The 15,706-nt window shown below is 30.2% G+C and overlaps 1 protein-coding gene across 3 annotated transcripts; it reads right to left on the bottom strand.

Moving 5' to 3' along the window:
- Nucleotides 1-4,014: 4,014 nt before the first annotated feature.
- On the bottom strand, nucleotides 4,015-7,718 carry LOC101244493 (type IV inositol polyphosphate 5-phosphatase 9-like). 3 transcript variants are annotated; one of them, XM_069299426.1, is made up of 8 exons: nucleotides 7,399-7,635; nucleotides 7,156-7,263; nucleotides 6,954-7,073; nucleotides 6,227-6,575; nucleotides 5,788-5,972; nucleotides 5,233-5,341; nucleotides 4,961-5,112; nucleotides 4,015-4,879 (listed from the first exon to the last, which is right to left on the bottom strand). In XM_069299426.1, exons 3-8 carry the CDS (start codon nucleotides 7,049-7,051, stop codon nucleotides 4,744-4,746), a joined length of 1,029 nt encoding a protein of 342 aa, XP_069155527.1. In that variant the 5' UTR covers nucleotides 7,052-7,073; nucleotides 7,156-7,263; nucleotides 7,399-7,635; the 3' UTR covers nucleotides 4,015-4,743. The 3 variants fall into 3 exon arrangements, with proteins under 3 accessions (XP_069155527.1, XP_004241466.1, XP_019069743.1); XM_004241418.5 differs by lacking the exon at nucleotides 6,954-7,073 and having other exon boundaries at nucleotides 7,399-7,718; XM_019214198.3 differs by lacking the exon at nucleotides 6,954-7,073 and having other exon boundaries at nucleotides 5,233-5,338.
- Nucleotides 7,719-15,706: the final 7,988 nt, after the last annotated feature.

Genomic DNA, 15,706 nt, shown 5'->3' on the forward strand with positions numbered 1-15,706 from the left:
AGCCCTTCAAATTCTTTGACCTGTGAGGCTTGATAGGATGTAGCTAGGCCAACCTTTTTTTACAACTCTAGTTAATTGTATTTTGTATATATTTCATTTTTGTAATTTGATACTCAAGATATATTTTTCTTAAAAAAATCAAATATAAATAATTTTCCTAATATGACAAAAATATTTTTCAAGTGATTTGAACAAATACAATAAATCTTTCCTCTTGAAAATACATTTGAAATTTCATTTTAGGAAATATATTTTTTCTTAAACGGCAAGAAATATCACTTTTCTCGTAATTAACTATAATAAGAAAATGATAAGTATTATTTATCAGGAATTAAAAAGAAATTCGATATTGAAAGATAAAAAAAAAAAAAAACGACAAATTTGGATGTTGCAAGTGGGCCACTCGTGTTCAATTAAGTTCTCGCACGAATAGCCCTTAAAACTGTTTTGGTATTTAATTTTTGTCTCTGCAATTTGTTTAATAAAAAATTATTAACAAAATACTTCTTAATTCATCTTAGTCTAATTAACCTGACATATGCTTTTTTGTTCTTTAAAATAAGTGTGATAGAAATTAAGTTATAGTGCAATACAAGTTGTGTAGCATTTTTAAAATTTGTTTTAGTATGCAAAAATTGGAATTTGCTTTTTAGGGAAAATGTTTTTTTTTTTTTGTTTTTAGGGTGGGGGAACCTGATAGTTATTATGAATGGTAGAATATATGTGTGAATTTGTATATTTTGTTTTAATTTAGAAAATATATATACATGAAACGTTTTATGTTATAATTTAAAAAATACAATAATAATTTTCTTTTTGATGTTAAAGATACAATGAAATATTATAATTAATACAAAAATAAAACTTTATGCATCCAAAAATAATAATCGATATCAAAGTTTTTAATTAAAAGAATTATCAAATTTGAGGATAAAATTCAAATACCATTCATTTCTGCAAATGACCTTATTCAATTGTAAGTCCAAATGAAAACAGTTCGTTTTCATTTTTAGCCTATTTCTTGAGTACTTTTGCTAGAGTTTTGATGAATAATTAAGCAAATAAAGTCTTCATATAATGAGCTAAGCTGTGACATTATTTTAGATCATTAGTCAGATCTTATTGATTGATTATAATCCAATGATTGCAATCTAGTATTAAAATATGACTTAAAGATGAATATCCTTGATAGCTATGAAATCTTTTGCTAATTATAATAATGGATTACTTCTTATATATTTAGTACAAATAATATCTCTTTGTGGTTATGCTAATATAGAATTTTTTTTTTAGAAAGTAAAGAGCAAGAAATATAATTATGATTATTTATTTAAAAGCTCTGTTTGGGAATTTTGAAAGGAATCTCAATAATGATTAATAAAAAAATTATCTAAATATACAACTTGTTTTATTCATATTTTCTAAAAATTCGTACCTTCTAAAAAAATTACAAAAATCTCAATTCTCTCGTATTTTTTAATACATCACTTTACGCAATATATTGAATCTATGCGTGAATGGAGATGTTGAGTGATGTACTCAAAATGAAAACGTAATATATTGAGACATTTTGGGATGTATTCGAATTCGACCATTTTTTTTTATAATTTAAAAATGAGTAGAAATAAAATATAACCAACTTTACCAGTACGAATTTTCTGTAAACATGCATTAAATTATTCCTATAATATTATTAAGCGCTAATAATCACAATATTTTCATATTGTTTTGTTAATTCCAATACAACTTTAGATATACATGGCCTTTTTATGCTTTATTGACATTAGTACGTGTTTGGTGGTCCAAAAGAAAGTAAGTTTATTCATTCTGTCTTTCTTTATGAATTTTGAGAATCTATGGATAAAAGAGCATTTCTTTCTGTTGTTGCATAAAACGTAAAACCTATCAAGTACAATATATCTAATATAATCGTACAAAGTCAAATCTACTTAAAAATTAACATATACATATTTTATTAATAATTTTATATTAAAAATGTAGGACTTCGATCTTTAGGCTTTGCCATATAAATATATATGATGGGCTTGTACCTTTTGTTTGAATATTTTTTGTGATTCTTTTTAGAGTAATTTACAAAATTTTCACTAATTTAGTACTTATTTACCTTTCTTCCCTTCATTTTTCATTACTACGAATTAACTAAAATTTTGGACTTAAGATATATATATTTAATGTGTTTAGATACATGTATTTCGAATATATAAAGTTAAAATTAGGTGTAATTTATTCTAGATGTTATATCCAAGTTGATTCACATATATTTTACTCTCTCGCTTGCCACCCTTCTATTGCTCACTACTCTCCTCTCTCGCTCGTCTCTCTTCTATCTCATTTGCCACACTTTTTGTATCTGGTATCTCATATACATATATCTAGTGTGATTCACGTGTATTTGAGATACATAGACTATCTCACTCGCCTTTCTCCTATCTTCTCTATATTCTAGTGTATCCGATAGTAAAAATACATGTATCTAAGTTTATCTGTCTTGAAATCAACTACCAAATTATTAATTAATAAATAATATATAATTATTTCAACTACAGAAAGAATTAGTAATTATGATAAAGGAATATTTATCTAATTAAATAGTTTTTCATGAATTGACAAGACTTGCTAAAAAGCCTCATTTTAAAACATGCTCAAAAACTTGTGGCCCAAACCCCAGTCCTATCAATTCACAGGTTGGGCTCAATTGAAACAAAGAGCCTACTCTATATTCATGATTCTACTCCCTAGAAGGAAAATAAACCAAATTTTGTATTTATTTGATATATATAAATATTAAAAACTTCAGCCATATAACCAATCATATTAATTTGTAAAATAAATATCTGAAATTAAGCTTCTTAAAATTTATTTTCGCAGTACCCAACTTAAGAGACGAATGTTTTAAGTTTGTATTTGTAGTACTTTAGTTCCTCGAAATTATCTTTGGAAAACGAACGTGTAATTTTCGTTCTACAACGCATTGACAGATTAATCAGTAGAATTTGATCTTAGATTTCATAATTTACTCCCCTTGCTATTCAATTTCGTACTTTAGCTAATCGTTTTTCGTCAGTTTTTAACGAGATACTGTGACCTTCCACCATCATCAGGTATTTTTTGTTCTGCTTTAACCTGAGCTCATTTTTCACATTAACTCATTTCATTTGATCAATCTCATCAATCACATTAACTCATTTCATTTGATCAATCGGCTACACCCTTGGGTGCAAAAAATCGACAGGGGACATTATTTAAGCATATAATTAATTGTTCATGTTGTAAAATTGTGGATTGTCTTATAAAAATGCTGAATGTACTGCACGTATCATGGATCTTATCGGTCTGATTTTTATGCATGTTGTTTCTTTATGTGGAAAGAGGGATAATGATAGGAGATGTGGGATTTGAGATGACTGGATAGCCTGAGCCCTGAAGCTGGACAATGTGGGATGTATATCATTGTGGAGTTGTAGCTTTAAATTGCATTGATGATTACATTAGCTAGTTTTCGCTTTATTTTTTAAGTGTTCTATCATGCAAAGTATAAAGGAAAGATACTGTGAAGGTTATACCTCAAGCACATGATTCTGCTTGGACACACTATTAACAATGGTAATCTAAAATAAAGAGCAAATGGTGATGTGAGCATTAGAGAATTAGATGGAAGTTTAATAGAAAATTAGAGCTACCGATCTTTTCAGAAAAAAGGATGACAGTAAAGCAAGTTTGTTTAGTTGGACATATGCTACTTGGGTGTTGTTCAGTTCGCATTTGTATTCATGCTAAATATTTTGCTTATTACAATGACCTGAACTTTGAGTAATCTGAATGTTGGTTGTCTTTCTATATGAATTGCCTCTCAGCATAGTAATTGGGGTATTTGCCTTTTGCGTGCATCTTATGAACTTCTCTGTTGTTTACAACAATTGAACAACTACCAGTAGTTTGTTCTTTCCCTTTCTGCTATTGTGTAAATGGAAATGCAAATATGCAAACTCTCTGTCATGGCGAAAACATTTGTACTTTTTGTTTTCGTTAATGTACAATAATCTACATGCACTTAATCACTTCTTTTTTTTGGCTGTGCATTTTATAGTTTCTTTTGCCGCATGTATTTTGAATGTAACCTTATATTCCCTTTCTGGATCAATATGGAAATTCATGTTTCCTAAAAGGTTATTCAACAAATTATGCTTGCCTCACCTTCCCACAACCCTTCTCTCTTTTTTTTTCTTCTTATTTGCAAATAAATAAAAAGGTTGGAATGAATCAGCCAGTAATTCATCATCCCCTTGCTGCCCTTACTGTAGCGACAAAAGAGAAACCTATAACACGAAACTTTAGTAAGTATACAAGTTTTCCTCATCATTTCGGACCCAAATTCTAGGCTCTTAATTTCTTTTTTTCACTGTTCCTTTATCCAGTAAACTGCGTTCTGCTAGCTGGTGGTTTTGTTTGAATATTTCTGATGTTCTAGTGTATTTACCATACACAATAATCACTATTCCCGAACTGCTTTGATATGCTTCTTCTTGAGCCAAGGGTCTATGAGAAACAATCTCTCTATCTTCTAAGGTAGGGGTAAGGTTTGTACACGCTCTACCCTCTCCAGACCCCACTTGTAGAATTGCACTGGGTATGTTGTTATTGAACAATCACTATTGCCATTACTAGAAGTTTAGAACTGCTTCACGAATGGTAAAAACTGTTCAACAAGGCTTTCTAAGTCATCTAATGTAAAGGTGATGGAACCTTGACCTCTGCCTTGAAAATTGCCCGTACTGGTCTGTGGTCTGACAATCTAAACTCACCTCTATTATACTGGCTTTGCTTCAGTCCCTTGCCAAACCATATGATCCGATCACACCTGCATAATGTTTTTCCTTTATTAGATATGTCTGTTTCATAATTTTTAGGTAAAACGTTTGATTGTTCTTTCAGAACTTACCAAGCTGGGGCTCGACTCTTTCCTCTTTTCCCATTCTGACAGCAGCCATAATAATCATCAGAATCTGGATGATATTTATATGTTGGTGCAAACTCAATATCTTCCTCTTGCCAGCCGTTGAAAATACAACCTTCTCTTAGCTCGGCCTTCAGCTTCATTTTTCCAAGTTTTCAATGTGAACTTCAAAATAGTGGTGATACTAGGAGTACAAAACTCACTACATGTTTGGATACTTTTTGGAACTTCAAAATTATTCTTTTTGCTTTTAGTACCTGATCATTTTGTAGTAAGATGCTCCACTGCCCGTCATTGACTAATGATCTTGTTGTGGCTTCAGGTAAGTAAATCCTATAATTCAGGTCGCCTAGCCAAATCACCCTACTGTATGAGATTAATCAGCTTATGGTTGTTAGAAGATATATTAAGTTATTCACCAGTTGGAATATAATAATCAATATGTATGAAGTCAAGTCTTCTTTCTTGTGCTAAAGAAGTGCAAGTGGAAAATTATTTGGCTAAATGCTGACATGAGGCTTCATAAGCATTATTAAGCACAATCCCTCGTCCACTTATTTTTTATGCTTCTTTTTCTAGTTAATTAATCAGCTGCTATGGTCTTGGAACAGAATAATAGTGCTGGCTTCTTGACTTTAGGAAGCATAATCAAACTGTTTACTCTGTTATCATCAGACTGGCAGCTAGTTCTGTAGCAAGAGTCAACAACTGTAACTTTCACGAAATTTCTAGGATGAGGAAATTCCAACCTCTGGATATTTTTTTTTTGGTGACTGATTGTTAATAAAATTATCGTAAGAAGGTATACATACTCGTGCTGTAGAATTTTTCTTGGCAAATACTGAAATGAGTCGCAAGAAAATCTTGTGCGTGATAGTATTTGAGTGGCATCTGCATTTCTCTGTTTCTCATCTCCTTCTTTTCCTCCGGAAGCCAAATGACTACATACAAAGCAGAAGCTTGTTTCATGCAACCAAAATCTAACCGAGACTGAACCCTGTATATTAAATACTGGAAATTAGTGAACTGAACACTAGATACATATGATTGTGTCTATATCCAATTTGTGTGCCCACAAGCTCCTCTTCTTCTTGGAGTGAACGCCTTGGGGATGGGGATGGGGGTGGGTGGGGGAAGCGCAGCATGTGTAAATAACTCCTGTTGTTTGTTCCTTGAATTTGCCAGTAACTATTCTTGATTAGGGATGTGTTATTATGAACAAGAAATAGAAATTTAATATCAACTTTGTACCTTGTTTCCAAGGTAGCCAAAAATACCACAGCCTACACAGGAGACACTTGTATGACTGATATAGGGAAGGAGTGGAGACCGTGCCCATACTGTAATAAATATTCCCACCATTTGCTTGCTAATTATGCATTCAAATTGTGTTGAGTTTTCTACATTGAACTTCAAGGAACTCCCTTTCTTTAGTGGGTAAACTTTTACACTTTCTTCTTCCTCTGCCTCCTGAAGGGTTATGTTGTTGACATCTAACTTGTTAAGAGCTGTGCTAATAAGAGAATTCCATTGCATGCATATAGTTGTATTCTCTGGCACTATAACACTTCCAGCATTCAGCGGTACAATTTCTTGAAACCTGATAAAAAGTAGTTTGCTCAAGAGTTGTACATTCTCAAAGTAGAATTTAGACCATTAAATACTGCAAATATTACCATACACTCTACTTCGTTGATTAGGCCACATGATACCAGTTGCCCTGGGATTACAAAGGGGGTGGGACGGGTGAAGCCTACCCCACAAAAGCTGCAACTTGTATCAGCCTTTCCGTGCTTAGCATTTTTTCCCCTTCTATTTTAACTCACCTAGCCCTCCCTGTCCCGCGTAGAAAATGGCTTATGTCCAGCTTTTCAAGAGATAGGTTCAAAAAAAGTTGATCTAATACAGTAGAACTTATTAATTTTAACTACCCTACCCTTTCTCCGCTCACGTTTGAAGTTCAAAAAATTTGTTTTACCTGCCCTGCGTAAGAGCTTCCCGTCCCTGCCATGTTAAGTATTTGCCCCACCCCGCTCTGTCCCATTGAAATAGGCACAGATGATGATGCATTTGCATGGCACTGCTACCCTAAGGGTGGCTGCATATGCGAAATGCAGCCCATCAGGTGCTTTAGTTGACCTACCTATAGTACAACGAATTATATTGAAGTAAAAGGTTACCCGAGAACATAAATATCAGCCAAGTTGTTTCGAGTATCAAGCAATTCCTCCATGTTCAAGTCGTTTGGTGGTGCAATGCCTCCAACATTCCATGAACTAACAAATAACCTTATTGAGAAGAAAAAAAACAATAAGTATGAGATAAACAGAAGTATATAGAAGATTTGTGAATGTTACTATTGTTAAATTGGCATTGAAGTATATAGAATATTTGTAGATGTTGCTATTGTTGAATTGCCGTACGTAAAATTTTGTATCTCAGCTAAGGGTGCTGATGTTGAGTCAGAATCAGCTAACATATTCTCATCATCCAGTCTGCTCTACAGAGTGGTGTTTGCGGCTACGTTAGCTACATAGCCTTGAACTGAGGACAGAAAAGAAGACTAAAGAAAACCAGAATTTACATCATCATGTAGGCAGAGTACATGTGATTGGAGGTAGTGAGAGAGAGAGAGCAGTGGTAATGGAAGCTAATAAGTTAAAAGCAAAGTGTTGGTATACCTTTATATAAAGGGAAAGGAGGGTGAAAATTTGATGTGTAAAAAGGGAGATCTAGAGATGTTAGGTTTCCTACGGATGTTGAGAGTGTAAATGATACTATGGTGGGCTCTACAAAACACCGAATGAATTGTTTAACAAGATATTAAAATTGAAGAAGACAGTTAATGAAAAATAGTTAGTCGATAATGGGGAGGCCAAAATCACAAGGGAGGTGATGTGAGCGATGATGCAAGTTGGATTAAGATCTTCTATTTAACTTTAAACGAATACCTTCTTACTTTGGAAAACCAAAGAGATACTTTCATTCTTTTGATCACATGGTGACTTTGTAACAACACTCAAGGTTGGTTGTGAAAGGTTATAAGCACGTGCTTTTGTACCAACACTTAACATCTTGGTATACTTTGTTCTTTTGAATCTCATCCATCTCTGGATGTTGATGTGCATGACTAGGGCTGTGTATTGATTTGTTCGGTTTGGTTTTGAAGTTTATCAGGCTGGCTTATTGGTTATCGGTTTGTAGTGATGTTAAACCGTTATAGAACCATTAAGATATTGGCTTATCGGTTATCGATTTGGTTATCGGTTTAACCGTTAAAATTTGACCCAAAAGAAAAACTATTGAAAATCACTTAGAAACAAGGTGACAAACCAAATAAACCATGCACTTGAGTTCACAAGTTACATCTTGCTCAAAAGCAAACACTTTTACATCGTAGAATAATCAAGTGTTTGAGACAACAAAAAATAAAAGTAGGAAATTAAACTCTAAGTCGAGGACTTTATATACAAAATGGTATAAATATAAATATTTAATTTACTATCGGGTTATCGGTTAATCCGTTAAGAAAAAACTTTAAACCGTTAAGAACAGATAACCCGATAACTAAAAAAATCAAAACCGTTATCAAAATCACTAAATCAATAACCCAATACTATAAATTAATAATTTTTTTATTGGTTCGACTTATTGATTTTGGTTCGGTTTTGAACAGCATGACAAAAGTTATTGTAATCTAACTATTGAATTATTTCATGAAATCAGAATGACCCTAATCTAACCACAAGTTTAGGCTGTACAAACAGCCCCAGTAACTATGGCGTGAATATCCATTAATCATTTGTAATGAAGATATTTGAAACAGAAACATGACATAAACACTTAACTCTAACTAATGTGTTCCTTTTCTGTAGATACAGTAAATGGGAGAGCAAGGATGACTCATCTAGAAACCTCTTGTACTCTTCCAGGCTTCACTTGTGGGACTTGTTATTTTTTTTAGGGTCATTTAACTAATTGGTCAATGTCATTATTGTACTAAGAGAATTAACTAATGCATACTTCAGTGTATCATTTGGTATTATTATATTAACATAAATACAAATTAATCAGGTTGTTTAATCACCAATCATGGTGATTAAAAGTGTTTAAAATAATAATTTTTTTTTCTAAGCAAAGAAGGACAATGGATATTGCTTATCCTTAACCAATCACAATTAGTAACTATATTATTGGAGGATGATAATTGTAATCTTGATTCTTTTCTTATATTAAATTAAAGAAGACGAAGTCTCTGATATCTGCGACAAACATGAATAGAGGAAATAGTTTGATAATACAAATGCAGTATTAATAGGACAACATAGCTTGTTTTCTTGTTATTTGTTCTCATAAAAACAGTATTAAAAAGACAACATAGATTAATTTGTTTAATTTCATGAAAATGACAACATGTATTACTTTGAATATACATTGGGCGTACAAAATTCCAGCTGTTCAGTGACGGACCCACCCTTATAGGTGGGATCCATTAACTTTTTAAAAAGATTATGGGTATAACTATCTTGTAAAATCGGTAGAAATTAAAACATAATTAATCGTAGACGCATAACGAGCATATGGGTGCTATTTTGCTGCTGGGTCAAGCTAGAAAAATCACAACGAGACCTGAATTTGAATCTAATATAATACATACGAAGTCTTTAAATCCTGATTCACCTCTCCGATGCTACTAACGAGATACCTTTTGGATTAGTTAGCAGAAGACAATTAAGAGATTTTATTTTCTTGTTATAATTATTACTTATAATTAACTAGAGGTTGAATGCAGGCCTACATTAAGACTTGATTATGAAAGTTCTTATTTTTTATAAATACCCAGTTCCTTTCAACTTTTTTTTTTCTATTTATTTAACGATTATGGGTTTAATCGTTTCAACAAATCCACATCGTCTTGGGCTGGCATAATTTATGCTACCTCATGTCTAGTGGGTGTTTAAATAATTATTATTTGCTAGACAATAATGCTACTAATATTTTACTACTAATATTCACTAGTATATCATATCTAATCCTATTTAGTGACGATTACCTAAAGAATCAGTTAAATAATTAACGAAAATATCAACAAAGATGTTAGCAGGATGGGCGTTTGATTATAAATTTTGGCGTGTGTTGTGAACTTGTTTATATTACCTGCAAGGAACCCCATCCACTTGATTCCTGAACCATACAGTATAAAATTTAAAATTAAATTTGTTGGAAAAAAACGATTAACTAAAATCAAAATATAACAAAATCTTGAAATTATTTATTTCATAATAGAAGGTGAATTAACCCTTAGTAGTTAGTACTTCTATGTTGATAAACTATGAGAATTCCCTTCAATTAAAATGACGAAAATGATGGGATGTTAGGGGTTGAAATATGAATGGCTATGTGTTCGCGAATAAACTTTGATAACCTAATGTTGGTGTGATATTTTAATATTAATAGAAATATAATTATATGTCATATTATATATCATGTAATGTCTATTGATAGACATTACATTTGTGCCTCTTTAGTCTCATCAATTGTGGAAGAAAATGGTCATTAGTTTTTAGTAACTTATGTAACCACCAACTCTTCATTTCATCCATTATTCTATATTTACGTCTTGTAACTTATGTAACATTGAGTCATTCATTTGGCATATTTACTATCTACTATCTCGTATTTTATTGCAAGAAAGAATTCATCACCTAATAATAGGGTAGTCTTCATTTGTGTTGAGATAGGAGAAGAAACAAGAGAAGTACCAGAAAACATAGAGTGAAAAAGATAGTGATTTATATTGAGGTTAGTGTAGTGAAAGAGAGAGTTTGAGACATAGAAAATATTCTAAGTCTTCAACTATATTCACTATACAAAAGAAAGTATTATATGTTGAAGGAAGGTGTTCTTTTGTGGAGCTTTGGACTCTTCAACTAATCCGGAGTTGCTTGAGTTATACCCTGTTGTTGGGCTGTTGTATCGTGGAGGAGACAAGTCAAGAGTATTACTGCTGGGTCGGTGTAGATTATGCCGCAGTGGGCTTGAATCTCCTTTAAGAGAGCGAGATATCCGTGCCTCAGCCTAAAGATTTATTTCTTCATTTTATTTTCAATTGTAATCTTGCAATTTTTTTTCACTAACACATAATAAATGACTAATTAACGTATAATGTCATATTCTATGATAAGTTTTAACATGATTTGATGTAAATAATGGGTGCGAATATATATATATATATATATATATATATATATATATATATCAATAATGAGTACGAACACATAAGTGAGAAAAGTTGAGTCATAAAAACACTATTTATGACATAAAGCAGCATCGAACTTTTGGATATTGGAGTTAGTTTAATTGGTTGACATCCCAATTTGAGAAATGGATACACTTATCCCTAGCAGTTCAGTCATATCATCTCTCTTGTCTACTTGTTTCAAGTGTGTTGTAAAATATGAATGGTTAGTGCCATTATCACTTTAAAAAGAAGAATAAGAAATTCAATTATTGACACAACATGTAGCTGGCTGTGTTTTACTATTAGATTTGCATTGCAACTTGCATGGATACGCTTGCGTGCGTACGACTTGGAATTAATAAATACCCATTCCTAATGACTCAAGTTTTTGGTCCATTTGATTGCTAGATAGTATATATATATATATACTAGTAATACTAAACACTAAAAGTCGTTTTACAGATTGTACCCATATTAAAATAAGTATGATTTCTATAGGTTCCTAACCCTCAAGTGTGTTTGGTCTAAAGATAAGGGTCGCATTTCACATGTTGGATCTATCTGTCAACTTCGTGTCTGGTCTTTGATTTTGAAGTTTCAAATATTGAGTTTTTAAAGTTGTGATATTTGAAATTTGAAAGTTGTGTTTAGACATGCATTTTACTTGAGAAAAAATGTAATTTTTTTTTAAAATGAAAGTGAAATTTCTCTGACTACGGACTATGTACTGTATCTTATCTATTGGGTTAGGTGTGATCTAATTGTCAATGAAGTGGTTGAGAACTTTAAAGTCTTAGATTCAAAAAGAAAAAATAAGTAGGTGATTCTTTTCAATTTTAATTTGATCCAAAATCTATGACCGAACGTTAGCTAAATAAGTTAGAAATCTTTTATGGCCAAACAAATTTTTAAAAATAAAATTAATGCAAGTCCTAGCTCTTTTCTTTGATTTTTTTTTTAATTAATAAAAAACTAACCATAGACACCCCACCTAAGCGGGTTAATAAAAAAGATAGAGGTTTCTGTTTTTTTAATTAATAAAAAACTAACCTAGACACCCCCACCTAGCGGATTAAAAAAAGAGTGAAAATTTTAAATTTAATCCAATATGTATGACCAAAAATTAGCTAAATGTTCTAGAAACTTCTCCATCTCCCGAAGGGTTGCAAAATGTTGATTTTCCATTCCTATATGAGAGTTAACTTGGAGAGGGCTATCAGTGTTAGCCCAACCACTATAGCTAAACCTGTCAAGTGGGGCCTGCTACACCCAAATTCCAGCGCATTTAAACATGGACACCATTAAAGTTAAGCTCGTAAAATAAATTTATCATTTTTTGGAATGATAATAATAACTTTTAGATATACGAATTTAAAGTTTTTCAAAATTGGAGGTCGCAACTAAAAGCCTCAGACGGTATTATATTGCCTGAAATTTTGTTTGCCAAAACTTAAATTAGACAATTTGTAACAAGCAAATTTCGAATATGTTTACCTAAAGTTGAGATATTTCTGTATGAAACTCAAACATATATATAAGGGAGAGTTTCGGTATGTTTGCATAAGGGTTAGACATATATGATGTTGAATTTTAAATATTTTTATCTAAAGTTTAGGTGAATAGATTTCTATGAAAAAATACAAATTTATTCTTCAAATTTTAACGAAGAAGATCGGAATAAATTTTGTTAATAAATAAACAAGTTATTAATCCGCCAAAACATAAATAGATCGAGGGAGCATGGTTTTATAGACTGATTTTTACACCTACCTAGTAGCCAAACCATTAGACCAAATGTTTAATCAAAAAATTTAACCTAAAGTTTCTTTTGTTTTAACGTCTGCCCCACATATTCCTTTCTGATGCAATTTAGCTATAAATTTAACATATATCTTAAGTGAGAATTTGATGGGTGTCTGCCTAGTTATGACAAATTAATACGAATAACACTCGGAAAAAAAATTCATTTCAAAGTAGGTAGAAACTCAATTTTAATGCATTGCTTAACTTGTATGTCTGGTATCATTCATTGAGCGGATTTTCATCTTATATGCCTATTTTAATTGAAGGTTAATTCACGATTTTTGTGGATGCTACTTGGTCACCAAGTCCACGCTGTGCAAATGAAGATAATAATCTATCTTTTTTAGGCAATACAAACATATATATACTCCTGTTTTAGACCATTCGTGTAATGTTTTAATGGTTTTTATTTGTTAATAAGTAATATTTGACTTATGAATTATTTTTAAATTCATACATCAATACTAGCATATTAGTCAAATTATAATATTTTATATTAATAATAAATAGATTAAATAATTCATTTTTTTAGCAATAAAAAACTCTCGTCTAAATAATAAAATTTATAGCTAATATGTTTAAATAAATTTATTAGTATAAATATAAGACATTAAATCAAGAAAATAAACAAAGAGATTAAAAAGATTTGAGAGATATTTTTGTCTTTACCTTAATTTGACTTTATGGTATTAGATCTCAGGTATTACTAATACAATCAAATGGAAGGTATCAGTTATACATCCTATAATACCATGTATGGTGTATAACTAATCTATGGATTAATTATACATATACAAAATTCCAAACAAACATAAACTAAAAATACTATACATAATATTTAGATTATTTTTCGTAATACTCTCTATCAAAGGACTCCGTTATTGTTTTTCCTAAATTTCTTTTGTAATTTGACTTTCATTTTATTTATGTTAAAATGACTATAAATGTTCTTTTAATTCTCCAAATTCCTTTAGTGTAATTTAATGATTTCACTAATATTCTTTTAAGCATTCTTGTTTTCAACTTTTTTTATTCAAAGTAGTTTGTTTATTTTTTTAATCATATTCTTACTTACTTTAATATATATATATATATATATATATATATATATATTAATTATAGTAAAGTAAAGTAAGTAAGGACATAATTAAAAAAATCAAAAAGAAATATTTATATTATGAATATGGGACCATAAAAACCTTTGAAAATTATAGAACTTCGATATAATTTTCAAATGTTGTTTGCTTATTTTCAATACAGGTTCTTGGCTTTCGCTTATCATATAAGAGAGTTTACGCTCAAGCAGGTACATCTTTAGTGTGTTTTAAAAAAATTAAAGAAATTATTCTTTTAAAATTATCTAATTTGTTTTACTTATCCTCTTATTATATAAGAGAGAGTTCACGTTGTAGAAGACGTGTTTGCTTCAGCATGTTTCGAAAAATTGAATCTATTTTAGTTATGACTTTTAGTTTTAAATTTATATTCTTTAGTTATAGTTTTATTATCTTGAATGTCGATAATATTGTTTATATGTTGTAACTATCTTGAGTAAAAATCAACGATCGACAATGAAAAATAATTTAATTGTGGACATTTAAAGGACCATTTCATATTGAATTTGCGCAAATAAAAAGTAATTAGCAATTTAAAATATCTAAATATTATATTAAAATTTGTTTAAGTTTAAAATTCTATCTATATCAGATATATTAAAATTAAATAAATAGCATTGATCTACACGGACACCTGTGTCTAATTTAAGTATAAGGGAGTGTTTTAGATTGATTTTTGAAGTTATTTGTAAACGAAGACAAAAGTTGGAAACACTCGTCACTCAACTTTTGGCTTTTGATTTTTTTTATTTTTTTTTTCAATTAAGCACGTTTTGTATTCTCAAACTTGTTCAAAAACTTAATAAAAAAGGAAAAAATAAGTTAATTCAAGTACTCATTCCATAATATATATTAAATATCGTGACTTTTAAATTTTTAAATTAGTAATGATTCCTTCTCTTAATGATGCTATTATGGAGAGAATGATACGTATAAGAAAATAAACAATTATAGAATTAATGTTTGAAATTGCGTTGTAGTTATAGCCTTACTTACTGAAATGTAATGACAATTTTTTTTATATCTAGGATTCAACAATTTTTTTAATTATAATGCAAGAAAAAACTTTAAAAATTAGATAAATATCTTGCTTGATCTCTTTTTAAATTCAATAATATTAAATGTAAATAATTATTCTATTAAAGATTGATAGATTACCTTAAATTTTTTTTTTGTAAAATTAAGTTAAAGAAACTTATAGGAGAAATTACCAATAACAAAAAAAAAATATATATCAATGCTGGACTAAGAAAAGTGTCACATTATTTTTTAATTACTTAAATTATTATTATTATAGTATTATTTTTATAGTTTAATTATTATTATTTGATAATAATAACATGTAAATATCTTTCTTTTTCTTTTTTTTTTTTTAAAAAAGAAAATCTAATTATGTTAAAAAATGCATAAGTACCTTCTAAATTATGATCAAAATTTCAGAGGCACACAAAAAACTAAGTAGAATTCTATTACCCGTTAAACTAATTTAAAATGAAATAAATACACCACAAACGCTGACATGTGACACTCTTTTGAGGACAAGTGATGAGTGCACAAATTGGACACATGTCA

This window comes from Solanum lycopersicum, chromosome 6 (genome assembly GCF_036512215.1).
Source record: "Solanum lycopersicum chromosome 6, SLM_r2.1".
NCBI lineage: Eukaryota > Viridiplantae > Streptophyta > Magnoliopsida > Solanales > Solanaceae > Solanum > Solanum lycopersicum.